The following is an 18155-nucleotide window of genomic DNA, read 5'->3' as shown; positions in this document are numbered from 1 at the left end:
TTTCGGCAGCCCTGATCTCGGCCGCGGTCAACTCTCCTTTCAGTTTCTGACTGGATCGTGTGTTTGTCACAAATCTTTTAACCCATGCAGTTACTCTTAACACTGTCCTAAGTCTACTGTGTTTTAAAGCTCTTTAGCTGTGCCCGCAAATTCTTCCTCGGGGAATTAGACAGGTTCACGATAAAACGCAATGGAGGTTCTAACACAGACAAGGTGCTGTGGTTTCAGATACCTGCGTACACGTTGAGCCCCTTAAAGATCAGTGAATAAATAATGAGAGAATAAATTGAGGTTTTCATCACTTATTCTCAGAAATTTGAGGCAAAAAGTAACTCTAAGAAACGATTATTAGATTAGATCAGAATTTTTTAGAGATTAGAATCTGATGTTTATTTCTCTCACCTAAAATCTAGAAGAGATTTGTTGATTGTTGAATTTTGAGTGGAATATCCCTTTGACTGAACAAATATAGTTTATTTGTAGCAACAAAAACAGTGAGATACTGTAGCAAACATTTTATCATTCTGAATAAAAATGTAAGCACAGAAAATACAGGTTTTTTTTTTAACGGCATGTTCTTCTCCAGTCCAGGAGGTGGCGGTATCACATAATTGAGCTGGTTCCACAGCCGCCAACAAGCTTCAAAAGAAGAAGAAGAAGAAGAAGAAGAAGAAGAAGAAGAAGAAGCAGTGGCAACCAAAACTAAGAATTTGGTTTGTAATTGGAGAAAACCCAGCCAATTGAAACATATTATCTCACGGTCTCAGACGAGCAACACGGCATGCGGTGAGTAATGTGGAACTGAGTCCCATCTTAAGCCGCCGCTGTCATGCTCAGCTAAGCTAGCTAGCTAACTAGTGTAGCTCAGGTAGAAGCTAGCATCACCGTTAATTAGCTTAGCTAGCTAGCTAGCTTAGAAGTCAGAAAGTCAACAGTGTTAAAGTGGCTTTCAGGGAACGGATAGCTGAGGTTTACATTTTTGGTTGATGCGCCTTATAGAGTAGGCAGCGTTGCTTTTCTGCTAGCTTGTTGCCCCGGCGTTATAACAGAGATGCTGAAAGGTGTTTTTTTTTTCAACTTTATTTAACAAACAATGAGTATACAACATAGAAACGAATGAAGTATACAAAACAACAGAATATGAACACACAAAGCCAGGGGTAAAAGAAAAAAGTAACAATTATAAGAATACACGCAAAAATTCGAGATGCTGAAAGGTGTTAGGCATGATTTAGTACTGCGGTCAAGTGAGTCTCACCTACAATTGAAGTGCGCGTTTATACAGCAGGTTACGGTAACACCCGTCTCGCTGCTGGAGAGGAGCTGAGATGAGCGACAGAGTGGGCTGACATCAGGATGACAGAGCTGCTAAATGTGCCTTTTTGATAAAGGATAGAATTGTGTTTTTAAAAAAGGACACTAAGCCTCCATACATACTAAGTACCTCGAGTACTACCTGGTACCAAAGTATGAACTACTGCTATTGTACTGGAAAAGTACACAGTAAAAGTAGTTCATACTTTGATACCCGGTAGTACTCGAGGTACTTAGTATGCATGTATATGTGGCCTTGTGTCATTTTTCCCCAAATGCCGTTTTATCCTATCTCAAACACGGCACGTTAGCTTTTTGGACATATTTGAAGTACAGTTACTTAAAAAGTACACAGTAAAAGTAGTTCATACTTTGGTAGCAGGTAGGACTCGAGGTACTTAGTATGTGTGTATAGGTAGCCTGGTGTCCTTTTTCCCAAATACCATTTTATCCCATCTCAAACACAGCACTTTTGGCTTTTCTGATAACTTTCAGATTCAGATCAGATTCAGATTTATTGGCCAAGTAAAATTACATTTACAAGGAATTTGTCTTCGGTAGATGTTCGCTCTCTAAAACATACAACAACCACAATAAATGAGAATAAAAATACCTAAAAACACATAAGAACATGTATACCCACACACATGTTCATTTACACACACGCATATATACATACCCACACACACATTACATTAAAAGTAATTGTCCTTTGAAGGAAAATTACTGAAAAAGTACACAGTAAAAGAAGTTCTTACTTTGGTACCAGGTAGTACTCGAGGTACTTGGTATGTGTGTATCAAAAAGGCACTTTTAGCAGTTCGGTCATCCTGCTTTCAGCCCATTCTGTCTCTCATCTCAGCTCTTCTCCAGCAGCGAGACGGTGTTACCGTAAAGTACCGTGTAAATGCGCACTTCAATTGTAGTTGCAGCTCACTTGACCACAGACAAACGAACGATGGCTCACTTGACCGCAGTTAGTTGCTAGTTTAATGTAAGGCTGAGTTTGTGTCCTGTTCAGGTGGTTTTTCGGGTTCGTGACGGGGTTTGCTTTTCCTTTTATAGGTCATGAAACGGGTTCGTGCTGAGCAAATCCAGTACGCCGTGACTCAGTACCTGAAGAGGAGGCAATATGTGGACACCGACGTGTCTTCGAAAGGAGCCAAACTCTTAATGTCAGCTGAAGAGATGGCCGCCAGCTTGACAGGTGAGCACATCTGCTATTCCTAGGCCGGGGTTGGGGTTCAGACACACAGTGGCCTGACATTCTTGCTCTCTCCTCTCCACAAGCAGTGCAGGCTGAGTCCGGTTACGCCAACGTAGTTTCTGCTGCGCCCTGCCAGTGTGACCCGCAGCAGTATGAGACGCAGTACTCAAGGCTGCGCTCCTTTCTCTCAGGTACGTCATCCACTGACCAGCTAGCTGGTCGCAGCACATCCCACCTCCAATGCTTCTAAATATTTTTTTATTTACCATCAACAGAAACGGAAATGTCCTGGGCTCAGGAGGTGAGCAGCCTTCTCTACCCACTCTTTGTCTACCTCCACCTGGACATGGTGCGCTGTGGTCTGAAGGGAGCGATGGATAGTTTTTACACTCGCTTTCACAACACTTTTCTTTCGGATAGCGAGCAGCGTGTTGTGATAGAGCAGCTCCGCCATGTTCTCACTGTACAGGAGGTTGCAGCAAACCCCAGATTGAGAATGTTTCTGGAACACAAGTACGTGGTTCACCTGACAGAACCGGCCTATAGCTACCTGCTGCGTTACCTGCAGAGTGAGGAAAACAGCGCCCTCTGCAGGGTTCTCAGCACACACCTAGAGGTGGAGGTCACCGCCACAACACGTACAGACTACCAGTTGTACGAAGCCGCTGGTGGCTCCGTGGCCACGTCAAACTCTTCCTCCCGGGCAGGTGTAGATAGAGCAGAAGGTGGAGAGGTGATAGAGGTTCCTGCCGGGACGCCGCAAAACGAGGTGGCCCTCAAGAATCTACAGGATTGCATTAAAAAGGTCAGTGAAGGCCCACCCTCTCTCACCACCATCTGTTTTTATGCCTTCCATCATACGGAGCAGTTGTTGAACACCGCGGAGGTGTCACCTGACAGCCGGCTGTTGGCTGCAGGCTTCGACAGCTCCACAGTCAAACTGTGGAGCCTCCGAGCTCGAAAGCTGAAGGCCAAACCGCATCAGGCTGATGTGTCCCGCATCCACCTGGCATGTGATATTCTAGAGGAAAAAGTGAGTAGACCTTTTTATTTGCTTTCATCTTCAACACCCCCGTATCTGGGAGGTAGTGATCAGTCCACATATCACTAAGGCTTTGTTGTTTGTTCACATTAGCCATTGGTTAATCTTAGGCTGGACTATAGTTAACTGACATTGGTGTGCTTGGCAGAAAATGACATTTGCAGCAGATAAAGTTCATTTTAGTCCGAGCTCTTTGTAGAGGAATGCTGTCACTGGTAGGGCTGGGGGTAAACGATTATTTTTAAAACGATTATTCTGACGATTATTTTATCGAATAGTCGACTATTCTAATGACTATTTAGAAAACTAATCTAATGATTATTTTTCTATTGCACAATTAACAAAAACCAGAAAATCTCAAATAAATTCCTCAAAAAAATTGATAAATTCTTACTGTAAGAGAATAAACACTACAGGCCTTCCATTTTGTATAACACTGCGTTTATTGTGTTGCGGTTGGTTATGTTCTGATGACGTGTAGAACTTGGGAGTGCAGGCTGCTGCCTGAGAGGTGGTAGAAGATTGAGTGTCTCCATGCTGCTTTGTTTTGGTCACTTATGTGCGTGAGGCGAGTGGTCTTACGGGTTAAACCAAACTCAGGTGATATTTTACACTAAACCGAAAACCCACAACACTCTAAATGTAATAAAAGGGAGATCTACACCACAAAAAAGATGAACTCTAAACCAAAACGTAACAGCTTATCCCAACGCAAGAAGCTGTTAGCGAAGATGCTAACAGTAGCTTTACCAACGTTAAGTTCAAGTTACCAAGTTTAAATAAACCAAAAACACCCAGCAGCAAACAGACCAGCACGGAGGAGAGACTGCTACCACCAAAACAGCTCTCCTCATGTCTGAAAGAAGCTCCTTAATGAAGGGAGAAGCGCTCCCGGTGATTTTCTACATCTGCGATAGACACGAAGCAGCGCATCTGACCCCGGAAGTTGTTGTCCGTTGCCGGGAGACGAAGGCGGGCAAAACAGGAAAGGAATCTAGTAGTGGACGGACATTGTTCCGGGTCTTCGGTATTTGGCGGAGATGTTAGTGAAGGCGGAGAAGAGGGCGAACTAGAGGAAAAACAGGCAGATTCCTCCTCTATTTACAAACTCCTGGGGATGCAACAAGTGGGCGCGGTGCGTCGACTTCCGGATCTGACGTCGACAAATTTTTAGAATCGAGCCGTCGACTTCGTCGAGGCTTCGCTACAGCCCTAGTCACTGGCACCCCACCGCCCGACAATTAACTCATTCACTGCCAGCCGTTTCCTGATCACTAACGGCGTTCGCTGCCAGCGTTTCTCACCGTTTTTCTTGTTTTTTTAAGAGTCACAGAACTTTGCGCGCTAGCATGATGTCGATGCCAAAACAACCAAAACAAAGAGGAGACTCACCTCTTAGATCGGGAAGAAGCCATGTGTTTCGAGCGTTATCCGTTCTTTCATAATCCGTTGTCGAATTGTGATCGGCAGACGCTTTTCCGGTTCACGCCTCACTTTTTTTACAGGAACGGCCCAAAACGATCTCCAAACACATGGATGTGTTGCTTCCTGATCATGTGATCTGTGACGTATGCGGATGAAGATCGGCTTCAGGGCTGAGATGTTTGTTCTCTCAGCGCGGGGGCTCGTTCCGATGCTCAAACAGTAAAAAATGCAAATGACGACTGTAGTCGTCAATGGCAGTGAATGAGTTAATAAACTACCCTAAAAATAACGCTATTAAAGAGACGATGTGTAGTTTCTTTTACCTATAATCTCTGGTGATATCCTTCAAAATGTTGTTGAAAATGAATTAAATGATTCCCAGTTGTTAAAAAAACGATGGCGGCTTTGTACATTTCCGTTTTTCATGGCCTGTCTGAAGGGGGCTTTAGAGAATAATAACAAGATTACAGGTAAAACTGATTCCAGCCATGTTTGCTTTGATAACTTCCTGCTGATGACCCACATGAACATAATCCTGTTTAGTGGGTGAAACCACATCAACTGACAGACCCTAGATGGAATTTAAATAATTTTACATTCATTATAACTAAAAGTTCCTGGGAGACATTTGTGACATGAAGCTGTAACTCTTTACTGCTGATAGATAGATGATGTGACAACTAGGGCTGTAGCGAAGCCTCGACGAAGTCGACGGCTCGATTCTAAAAATGTGTCGACGTCAGATCCGGAAGTCGACGCACCGCGCCCACTTGTTGCATCCCCAGGAGTTTGTAAATAGAGGAGGAATCTGCCTGTTTTTCCTGTAGTTCGCCCTCTTCTCCGCCTTCACTAACATCTCCGCCAAATACCGAAGACCCGGAACAACGTCCGTCCACTACTAGATTATTTTCCTGTTTTGCCCCTTCGTCTCCCGGCAACGGACAACAACTTCCGGGGTCAGACGCGCTGCTTCGTGTCTATCGCAGATGTAGAAAATCACCGGGAGCGTTTCTCCCTTCATTAAGGAGCTTCTTTCAGACATGAGGAGAGCTGTTTTGGTGGTAGCAGTCTCTCCTCCGTGCTGGTCTGTTTGCTGCTGGGTGTTTTTGGTTTATTTAAACTTGGTAACTTGAACTTAATGTTGGTAAAGCTACTGTTAGCATCTTCGCTAACAGCTTCTTGCGTTGGGATAAGCTGTTACGTTTTGGTTTAGAGTTCATCTTTTTTGTGGTGTAGATCTCCCTTTTATTACATTTAGAGTGTTGTGGGTTTTCGGTTTAGTGTAAAATATCACCTGAGTTTGGTTTAACCCGTAAGACCACTCGCCTCACGCACATAAGTGACCAAAACAAAGCAGCATGGAGACACTCCATCTTCTACCACCTCTCAGGCAGCAGCCTGCACTCCCAGGTTCTACACGTCACCAGAAAACCAACACAATAAACGCAGTGTAATACAAAATGGAAGGCCTGTAGTGTTTATTCTCTTACAGTAACAATTTATCAAATTTTTTGAGGAATTTATTTGAGATTTTCTGGTTTTTGTTAATTGTGCAATAGAAAAATAATCATTAGATTAATTTTCTAAATAGTCATTAGAATAGTCGACTATTCGATAAAATAATCGTCAGAATAATCGTTTTAAAAATAATCGTTTACCCCCAGCCCTAGTGACAACAGTAAAAAATGAGTTAAAGCCACATCATCCCCTAGCTGCTCTACTTTAATCTACAGTCGTGTTAGTACTTGCAAACCCTCTGCTTTTGTTGAATCTGCTTCTGGTGTGTACAAATGCTTTGTTAGATTAACATACAGGTAAAGTCGATAATGTATGAGCCAATAATTTTTTATTTTATTTTTTTGTAAGTCTTAATATTTAGTTTAAATGAGGCAGACATGCAAATAACCCTTTACTTGCTGCTTTAGGGCAACATTTTAGGATGCTTTCACCTTTAGTTGGTGATTATATCTTTAAATGGTAAAATGAAGACCTAATTTTCAGCTATAATTAGGTATAGCAGGAGTCGTGCTCTTCCTGAAGTCTGTTTTGTGATTACTTCTCAGGTGGATGAGGAGGACAGCAGTGGCAGTGAGATAAAGACGTTGAGGGGTCACAATGGTTCCGTGTATCGTACAGCTTTCCTGACCGATAGCTCAGGCCTCCTCTCTTGCTCTGAGGACACGACCATCCGTTACTGGGATCTGGGCAGCTTCACCAACACGGTGCTGTACCAGGGTCACGCCTACCCAGTGTGGGACTTGGATGTCAGCCCCTGCAGCCTGTATTTTGCTAGCAGCTCAAATGATCGAACTGCTCGGCTCTGGACGTTTTCTCGCACCTATCCGCTGCGTCTTTACGCTGGGCACCTCTCTGATGTGGACTGCGTCAGGTTTCACCCCAACTCGAACTACCTTGCCACTGGCTCTTCAGACAAGACGGTTCGACTGTGGAGCACCCAGCAGGGTTCGTCCGTTCGCCTCTTCACGGGCCACCGCGGCCCGGTGCTGTCCCTCGCATTCTCGCCGAACGGAAAGTACCTGGCGTCTGCTGGAGAGGATCAGCGGGTGAAACTTTGGGACTTGGCATCAGGGACGATGTTCAAAGACCTGCGTGGCCATTCGGACAGTGTCACCAGCTTGTCTTTCAGCCCGGACAGCAGCCTGGTGGCATCGTCCTCCATGGACAACTCCGTTCGTGTGTGGGACATCTGCAACTCCCACACTGGGATGTCTCCCGATGGCTCGTCCAGTGAACTAGTGGGGATGTACACTGGAAACAGCAGCAACATTTTAAACGTCCAGTTCATGTCCTGCAACCTGCTCCTTGTGACGGCAGCAGCCCAGGAGAAGGCTGAACCGTAGCCACTGCTGGTTCCACCTGTCCAGGTGTTTCCTACTCCTCTGTTTATCAAACTGAAAAATGATAAAATGTGTTATTCACCTGAAATCTCATTTTCTAAAACTGGCTGAGATGTTACGTTGAATAAATGTTGTCATATAAACCGGCTCGTTAAAATTTCCCCATCTTATTTACTGTTGTGTTAAAAATTCTAATGTTTTGGATTTTCGGTATTTGTAAAGGAGCTGAAATCAGAGCAGCATGTGCTTTACCCTTTGTTCATTTGTTTTAACTCCAGCTAGGTGCAACTTTCAAAAGGTAAATAATTTAAATGAAAGGCCAACACCTATCTCCAAAATGTGCTTCAAAAAAAATAAAATAATGCCTATCATTTCTGTCTTTGTCAGACACATGACCTGCCTGTCAGCCACACACCCCTGGTGTGTATTGGGCCATTCCCATCTGTACCGGGTCGGCCCGGGCCGGGTAGCCCCAGTCGGCCCCAGCCTGGCCCGGTTGATTCCACACATCCTTGCCTTAAGCCCATGTGGGCTGATTCTACCCACCAATCAGAGGCTTGCTCTAATGGAAGGTGTGAATTTGCTGTCAGCAGTGGGTGTGTTGGCCCTGGTCGGCCTGAAGCAGACCCCCTCGAGAAGAGGGCTGTGAATGAGCCTTGGTTGGCCCGGAAAAATACCAGGCCACCCAGATATGTAAACAACCTACGCTACCCGGCCCGGGCCAACCCGGTACAGATGGGAATGGCCCATAAACAACCTACGCTACCCGGCCCGGGCCGACCCGGTACAGATGGGAATGGCCCATAAGACTCCCTTTGCCGGGGGGGCAGGCAAAGTTGAAGCAGCATACAAAAGTCAGAACGAGGACAAACACACTCCTTGCAAGGATAAACTTGTGAAGGAGATAAGGAATCGGTATTTTCCACAAATTTACAATCGACAATGTAGATTCTTATGACCTCAGAAACAAATGGACCGCAGACATTTCATCACTGCCGTAAATAAATCACGCGAGTAAGCGTAGCACTACATTATATTTGCAAACAAGTAAAAAGTAGTTGTCCAAATGCAACAGTAAACAAACATTTAGAATACGCTCCTGGAGTGCTTGCTAACATCAGATCTAAAAATGTTCAAATTTCATCTTTCAGACAAAAACTAAGTTGTGAACAAATGATGGTATTTTAAAGACGAAATAAATTAAACAATTTACATAATAAATTTGAAGCTGAATTACTACCCACCTCTGCATTCAACTGCCCTCCGTGTTTGGTAGAGGCTTGGGAAACGTCAACTATAACCCAAAAGCAAACATTCATTCAAACTATTCAATAATAGCGTTTACACTTTTCTTGATGAATATGCTGCAGTCAAACGCGTTATATCCTTCCTTCAGGCGGCTGTGACCCAGGCCACTCAACATCTTTGTTAGTCCTCCCTATTGTCTGTCCAGAACCTCTTTTCTAAGCAGCAAACTGAAAAAATCTTAGGCCTCTATCAGGCCTCTGCTTTTAATAAAAAAACAACATATTTTAGGAAATATTGTTCAACTGGAAAACGACATTCGGTGGTATGATACGGAATATTTATTTGAAAATGGTGTTGCATTTTATTTAATTGAGAATTTACCCCCCAACATTAACTATTTCTTTTTTGTGCAATTCAAACTGACTGCTAGGTGGCAGCAGATGATTCCCAATTAATTCTGACCAAGCAACGAGATCTTGTGATAACACTAGATGTGTCTTTGGAAGCATTGGACCTGAGTCTTCCAATTAAACTCGGTCTTAAAAATGACAAAAATCGTGTGATTTAATATCACAATATATCGTATCGTTTCATCTTATTGTGATTAATATCGTATTTCCAGATTCTTGCCAATGTGCCCCTATTTATACAGAACATTTGATCAAAACGGGGAAAAGCAAGATAAAAACTGTTGAGTGTAAAATGTAGGGTTAAATATTGTTGCTTTTAAGCTTAATACGTTACCTTTACTTATATAAATATAGGATATCAGCCTTATTGGTCTTTGAGTGTTTAATCAGAAGATTCTAGGATTCTTTGCTTTTTCAGGGATCAAACACACTTCGTATCAATTCAGGCAGTCGGGTTTATAAAAAGTAAGAATTTTATTTTCTAAACTATTAGAAGCATGACAACTAGGGAACACTTTATGTGATGACTGGATCTAAGTGGATGGAATGTGAGGTGTGATCATGTGTGAATGTGATGTTATCAGAACCTTTGAACCTAGAAGAAAGTGAGTTCTGGGTGTTTCAATCCCTAACAAGCTCTCACCCAAATGTCAGATACTTGTTCTAAACGCTTAACACAGATTCACTCCTACAAAACACGATTTACCAAATGGAACATTTTCTTCTCAAAAACACACGTTGATAAACATATACTAACTCTTCATTTCAAAATAGAACATACCTTTCTCTGCACACACTATCTTTACCCAAACACTGGACATCTGACTCAAAGTGAAATTATTCTGTCAAAAATTTCACTTCACAAGATACATTCAGTCAATCAAAGTACACCAGGTTTCAAAATACTGGCGATTGTTGACATCACAAAAACCACATAGTTCTATGTTTCAGTTTTAGAAGTATTTGCATGCAAAACATGCAATCCATGATCTTGGTTGTGAATAGGGATGTGTATTGGCGAAATTCTGGCGATACGATACTTATCACGATACAGGGGAGACGATATAATATATCACGATATATTGCGATATATTCAGTCAGACAATATTAGCGATTTTTTTAGACTAAAATTATTGTAGGAAAATTCAATAAATGGTCCAAACTGATACTTGACATGATTAACATGAGGTATCTGAACCATAATAGAGGGATTTACATTTCAGTGGTGGAAACAAACTCTATTGCACACTACTGCTGACTAGCGGACGACATTTGATTTGCACCAAAAGAAAAGAAAATACACAAATGTTTACATGTGAATTCTTCCCAAAAAATCGATACACAGCTTTTGAACATCGATATCATATCACAGGAAAAAATATTGCGATATATTGCTATATCGATATTTTTTTACATTCCTAGTTGTGAACTATGTCCACATATAAAGTGCACATTTCAAAGCATTCCAGTAAAAAGCCAATTCCTTTACTGTTTATTTCAGGAGGTACAGCAGAAATAATGTTTACGGTATGACAGAGCAGAAAAGTTCTACAGTATTGCTCGTAAAGAACAAAATATCAATGAAACAAACAAAAGCATTTCGAACAAGAAAAACAGCACAAAGCCCAGATACAAAGGAGGCAACTGCAAAACACAATGACTGTAGCTAATCTCTGCGATCTTCAGGGTTAGGCCACGTGTTTTTATCAACATCACATCTGATATCATCCAAAGCGATGCACCGGGGATAAAACGGCTTACTGTGTCGTATCCACCCTTGGCATTCATCAGCCGTGATGTCCCTGCAGCCAGCATCCATAGCTTCCAGGAGGGATGTGTTGTCATGCGGCTGATGGTCGTAAACCTTCCGCCTCCATGCAGAAAAGAACTTCTTAATGGAGTTGAGAAAAGGATATACACTATACCTGGACTTATAGTTGTTGTAGCTCCATGACTCTGTCACTGTTCCTCTCAAAAGGAACAGTGTAGAGCTGCTTCATCCTCACTCTGTGTTTGGACAATGTCCGTTTAATGGTTGCGAAGCTGATGCTATCAGTATTGTCAGATATCTCATGGCCTTCCACTATTCTAGTCTGAATTTCATGCAGTTATATTGCATGTTTGCTACAACCATTTCTGCAATGGCAAGCTCTTGATCATTATTGAGGAGCTTTCCTCTTCCCTCAACGGGAGGAAGCTGTTGCATTCTTTAGAGGGAAAACGAGCATTACCGTATCGCCTTATTTATACTTCAACGACGGTGGCACAGGAGTTAAGAGCTCGCCCCGTAATCGGAAGATTGCAGGTTCGAGCCCCGCTCAGTCTGTCGCTGTCATTGTGTCCTTGGGCAAGACACTTAACCCACGTTGCCTGCTGGTGGTGGTCGGAGGAACCATGGCGCCAGTGCTCGGCACCCTCGCCTCTGTCAGTGTGCCCCAGGGCAGCTGTGGCTACATTGTAGCTCATCCCCACCAGTGTGTGAATGTGTGTGTGAATGGGTGAATGACTGATTGTGTTGTAAAGCACCTTGGGGGGTTCCAGGACGCTAGAAGGCGCTATATCAAATACAGGCCATTTCAAGTGACAATAGAAGCAATTATAAAATGAAATACCTGTTAATTTGTTGAAAGAAGCGTATAATGGAGGCAACCGTTGACCGACTCAAATTGGGCTGCCAACCTCTCTCCGTGAAAGACCATGGTTGATTACATGGTTAACGATGGTGGCACAAATTTCATCACTGACTACTGTTCTTGCAGCCCTTGGAATGCCACGACCACGCAATCTTATGCATCGACCTTGCCCTTCCACTGGGCCTGCTTTTCTCCCTGGGTCCCTTGCTCTTACTCTTCCTCGTCCAGACATTGCAATGTTTGTCTTTTCTGTTTCCAAAAACATGACACCTCAAAGTCCCCCTTTTATTTTAGTGTCAATGTCATAAAAAAATAACACCTTCCACTGAGTCTAAGCCTGAATGTAATCAGCTGTGGTAGGCCCAATTTACCCAACATACATCAGCTGTGTGTAAATTATTCATTTTGTTTTATTATCAACTGAGCTATATTGTTTTTGAACTCATCATTGCAGAAGCAGAGGTTTTTATTCTGCATTTGAGGTTAGGAATATTGTTTTTGCTATTGTGGCATGTTGTGTGTTAACATTCGCAAATACTACAAAAGCAATCCATAATTTTGTTGGGAGGAATAGCTTCTCTGTTAAGACAATGTAAGCATTATGGAAATCTGTTGACTGACTGCATATTGTCAGAAAACGACATGAAATGTGTGATTTGTATGGCCACAAAACTAGTGGTGTGCATCTCTACCTGCCTCACGATTAGATTCGATTCCGATTATCTGCCTAACGATTCGATTTGAGTCTGAAATGCATCACGATTCTTCACACAAAATGTTTCATTACTTAATAAAAGCAGTAGAATAGTTTTCTATTTCTTTTTGATTTCGAAATCCCTGAAAAACAGAACATTCATCTATTCACCATAGTGAGCAACAAATTTTAAAGTGTGCTGCCTATAATTACTTAAATAATATAAGAAATAATGTTTTCGGTATAGAGCAGCTTTAAGATAGAATACAACTGAACTTAAAAATAGTAAACAAATACTGTGTTAAGTGATTGTTTCACATCCAGGATCCCAAAACCGAAATTAACCCAGACATCCGATTTAAATGTAACAGGTGCATCTTTGATTACTGGTAATAATCGTCCTGTATCCCTGTCCGCCATTTCTGTTTTAAATTTGCGCTAGGACAACGCAGTGCGCATGTCATTGCAACTCTGCCCTCAGAATTAGTTGTAAAACCTCAAAACTTTATTGTCCTCGCGCGTCCAGAACATAGACACAGGGAGAAAATCTCATTATGTCACGTTGCTGCATCGATGCAGAATCATGCATGGCTGAATCGCGATGCATCTTAGAATCGATCATTTTCCCACCTCTACACCAAACACTGATGCTGTGCTACTTGTATTTAGAGTTTTGAAAATGTGACAACTGGTTGGACAAACGCTTGTTAGCGACTGGAAAAAACTGTAAAAGAATTTGGTCTGCAACTAGAAGGTTGGTTCTTATCAAAACCACATCAGACGCAATTCATGCTGTGTCTGCCTCACCCTTTCTTTGGAGACCCTCTTCGCGGTTCCGGAGGTCAGGGAGGTCGGATGACCTCTGGGCACCGAGGTTCAGTCGATTAACCGCAGCACTAGCAACATGGACAAGAAATGGGAATGTATGGATCAAAGAACAAGAAGGTTCACAAGAGAAGATAATAAAACATCTGAAAGATCTGGAAAAATTCAATAATCACTGAAAGTGGGAAGAGGGTTGTAAAACGGAGTAAAATCTCCTACAGAAGCATGAAAACGAAATTCAGGTAAATAAAGGGAAAAAAAGAAAAACAAAGGATGTTACATGTACAAATGAGGAACTAGAATACAAAATATGACCCTGAAAAGTATCTAGAAAATAATATATACATGCATATGAATAAGGAATGTGAATATTACAGCGATCAAGAACTAAATGATTCTGTTTTATCAGAACGATTCAATTCAAGTTAATTTATATAGCGCCAAATAACGACAAGAGTCGTCTCAAGGCACTTCACATAATAAACATTCCAATTCACAGTTCATTAAGCCAATCAGAAATAATGTTTCCTATATAAGGAACCCAGCAAATTGCATCAAGTCACTGACTAGTGTCAGTGACTATACAGCAATCCTCATACTAAGCAAGCATGCAGCGACAGTGGAGAGGAAAACTCCCTTTTAACAGGAAGAAACCTCCAGAGAATCCTGGCTCAGTATAAGCAGCCATCCTCCACGACTCACTGGGGATCGAGAAGACAGAGCAGACACACACACACACACACACACACACACACACACACACACACACACACACACACACACACACACACACACACACACACACACACACACACACACACACACACACACACACACACACACACACACACACACACACACACACACACACACACACACACACACACACACACACACACACACACACACACACACACACACACACACACAAGTAATGTGTCTATAGTTATATTGTGATGTCTTAGTAAATATTGTATTTGGTGAAAGATAAACTTTATTGTATTTATTCTAGTGGATCTATAATTAAATGGATAAACTAGTAGTAGCACATCAAAAGTCAATGAAAACAAAAAGTTATTATCAGGAGAGAGAGAATGTATTAGTGGTTAGCAGCAGTGTGCTAGTCGATGGCCCCCTCCATGAGGCCAACGGTCACTCAATCATTCACTTTAATTGTAGAAGTTTGTATTGTAATTATTACAAAGTTTTGGATTTTTTTTAACACAAAACAAAAGAAGATTTCACATTATTGCAATTACAGAAACGTGGCTAAAAGAAGGTAATAGTGAAGAAGTACAAATAGAGGGCTATGAGATGTATTTACTAAATAGAAAAAATAAAAGAGGGGGTGGTGTAGCACTATATATTTGTAATAATTTGAAAAGCAAAGTTATTTATAACATGTCAACAGCCATCAATGATGTAATGGAAATAATTACTATAGAAATAATTTCTAGGAAGAGAAAAAACATAAGTTGTACATACAGAGCACCAGGATCCTGTGTCGCATCATTTACAAATACAATTGCTGAAATGTTGAGTGGAATCTGCAACAAGGATAGATTTCTCTGTGGAGACTTTAACCCTTTGATGCATGAATTATGAAATCTTCAACCATGATTTTTTTAACAATTTTTTTTTCATTCATCTTTAGGTGTGAATGAAACAAATTTTATATTTACATATTTTTTGTAAAATTTAATTTACAAATAATTTATTACATGCCCACCTCAGTGGACAGTGTGCAATCTGAACATGAAATATGTTGGCTTGACTTACTGAAGTATAAATGGAGAGGTTCAAATGCAATAAAGTCTTCAACAGCTGTGCTGAATAGCAAAAATAAATAAATAACAATTTTGAGTACCTGTCCACTGTAGTGACCACTATGCATCAAAGGGTTAATATCATGGTTAATATTGATCTGGAAAATGTAAATAACTCAAAGAATGCAAACGACTTTATAAATTCAATGTATTTACTGGGTCTGTTTCCACTGATAACCAAACCAACGAGAATAAATGCACACAGTTCAACTACAATAGATAATATATTTACTAACGTTGCAAAGGAAATAGAGAGAAGTGGAACTGTAATGGCAGACATCAGTGATCACCTGCCAATTTTTACAGTCTATAAAAATAATCGGATTAAATTTCAACATAAAACGCAAAGACTAATAAGAGATAGGTCACAAAACGCTATAGATGCGCTAAAAAGAGACTTGAAACAACAAAACTGGGAAACAGTTTATATTAAAGATGTAAACATGGCTTACAACTCCTTTTTAAGAATGTTGTCTATTTGAGCTGGTCCGAATGAGTGAGTGTGTGTGTGTTGGTTTGTAAATGTTTTTGTTGATTATTTATTCATTATTATCATTATTGTGACTCAATCAATATTTCTCACTTTCATTAACTGCACATGCTCACAACTGCCCTCTGTCACTTTTTTGTTTGGTTTACGAAGACCCTCGTGAAAATGAGACGGCCCAGCTAATGAAGTTAGCCCTCTTTAAATAAATGTGAATAATAACGCCAAGTGCAGACGCGCCACTGCAGACAGGTGCTTGTTTAATGCTGCAGGCTGATTTGCTGACGGTAGGTAGGGAATGCTGCCGGCCTGGCTCTGTTGTGTTGGGCTATGACAGGAATTCTGTGAGAGAGCAGCAGGAATGAAGATGACACTCCTTGCGATGTGGAACGTCAGATAGGAAGGGTGCAGCCAAGACCACACCCCACACCTTTCTGCATTGCTCAGAGAGGCTGGGAGGAAGTGAAGCTCCGATCTGCAGCTAGGAATGTGAGACCAAACCTGCTCTGGCAGGAGCCGATAAATCCCGTCTCTTTCTGTGTTTTGCTTGTTTCTTCTTACTGTTTGAACATTTTTACATCATAACTCCTCGTGCAGAACCGAAATCATACAGATTTTGATGCACAGTTCTTCTTGAAGTCTTTATTTTTGGTCTTGTGCTTTTTTATGCTGTTTTGTTGACTCTGTTTCTTTGTGGGATTTTGCGTGCGACTCTGTTAGTCCTTGACCCATAAAATTCCTGCAGTTATTTTAAACAAACTGAACCTCTGACCCAGAAGCATCACACCCAGTGAGGACTGGAACTACAAATCTCTTTCATTTTTGTAATCAATGAAACTCTTGTTTGGTCAACCAACAGATTCAGCTTCCTAAATGCAAGAGGACAATAGTGGGAGCGCACTGGAGACGACATCTTCAGTGTGTTTTCTGTTCTCTATAACTGTGGAGTCATCCGGGATACAAAGTTTGCCAGCTTGACTTGAAATTAGGTGATTTTTTTTGTGTCATTTTTTATTTGGAGTTTCTTCTCAGATTTTTTTCACTTTTTTAACCCAAATTTACGAGTGAGACACGTTTTCAGCTTTTACTTTCCATCATAATGAAATTGCATCAACATAACATTACAATCTATCGTAGATGTTGCACATTAAGGCCTAGTCCACACGTAGCCGGGTTTTTTGAAAACGAATATCCGCCCCTCCAAAAACTTGCATCCACACCACCTCGTTTTAAAACAAAACTCTGTCCACACGTACCCGGATAAATACGTTGTTAAGGACATGCCAGACCTGTAGGTGGCAGTACTTCCCCCGTTTTTAACCTCGTCCTTGTCTGTGGTCTTCCGCAAGGAGCAGTAATTCCGCTTGCAAAAACAAACAAGCAGAAAGCGCTTGGACCATTGATAAAGCGAGCGCAGCTCTGAGGGCATCCATGCTGTCGGCTAGTGTAAACACAGGTCGCACACGTGATGTCAGCATTTTTTTGGTCGCGGAAAGTGACGTTGCGGACCTTAAAACTCCGGTTTTGTCTGTCCACACGCAGACACCCAAAACGGAGAAAACGCAGATCTTCACTTTGGCCGGAGTTTTTAAAAAGATCCGTTTTCGTGTGAAAAAACTCAGTTTTTGTGTGGATGACAGGCCAAAACGTAGAAAAATATCTACGTTTTGGCAGATCCCCGGCTACGTGTGGACAGGGCCTCAGTCAGGGACTCTTTACACTACAGTCACACATTCATACACCGGTGGTGATGGGCTACGTTTGGCCACAGCTGTCCTCCTCGGGCGCACTGACAGAGGGCAGGCTGCCACACGGGCAGAGCCAGGGGTTGAACCAGCAACTCACTGATTACAGGGCATCCTGATGCAGTCCGATCACGCCCTTCTCAACACTTATTTGCTAACGCTTCAGCTGTATTTGGCACACCGTTGTTGCTCTTGTAGAACAGTGCTTATTCTTTTCTGTTCTAAAACAATAAAAGCTGTTGAGAATCCGAAACCTTTCATTTCTCCATTTTTAGGATTTTAATTTTCTTGCTTTGTTGCCGTAGCCGAGTCCTCCTGGAGGCCGAGCCCAGCGGATCAGGGCAGACGAAGAGTCACTATGGAGGAAAAACCGGTTTCTGTTAGGGTGTGTGCACAAACCAGCCCTACCCAGCAGTCGGACTGGTCCCTTCATCTGATACA

The 18155-nt window shown here is 41.9% G+C and overlaps 1 protein-coding gene across 5 annotated transcripts; it reads left to right on the top strand.

Annotated features, from left to right (window-relative positions):
- The first annotated feature begins 643 nt into the window (after positions 1-643).
- taf5l (TAF5-like RNA polymerase II, p300/CBP-associated factor (PCAF)-associated factor) lies at positions 644-18154 on the top strand. Of its 5 annotated transcripts, XR_011521244.1 has the most exons (7): positions 644-786; positions 2380-2521; positions 2605-2712; positions 2797-3554; positions 7052-7873; positions 16829-16958; positions 18020-18154. XR_011521244.1 is itself a non-coding variant. In XM_070553708.1 (6 exons), the coding sequence occupies exons 2-5, from the start codon at positions 2383-2385 to the stop codon at positions 7847-7849; spliced, it is 1803 nt and encodes a 600-aa protein (XP_070409809.1). In that variant the 5' UTR covers positions 644-786; positions 2380-2382; the 3' UTR covers positions 7850-7873; positions 18020-18148. The 5 variants fall into 5 exon arrangements, 4 of the variants coding, with proteins under 4 accessions (XP_070409809.1, XP_070409811.1, XP_070409810.1 ...); XM_070553708.1 differs by lacking the exon at positions 16829-16958 and having other exon boundaries at positions 18020-18148; XM_070553710.1 differs by lacking the exons at positions 16829-16958; positions 18020-18154 and having other exon boundaries at positions 2797-3290; positions 3390-3554; positions 7052-8006.
- The last annotated feature ends 1 nt before the right edge of the window (position 18155 follows it).

This window comes from Nothobranchius furzeri, chromosome 7 (genome assembly GCF_043380555.1).
Source record: "Nothobranchius furzeri strain GRZ-AD chromosome 7, NfurGRZ-RIMD1, whole genome shotgun sequence".
NCBI classification, from domain to species: Eukaryota; Metazoa; Chordata; class Actinopteri; order Cyprinodontiformes; family Nothobranchiidae; genus Nothobranchius; species Nothobranchius furzeri.
Note: the sequence above shows the minus strand (reverse complement) of the source record. Positions and strands in the feature narration are given on the sequence as shown.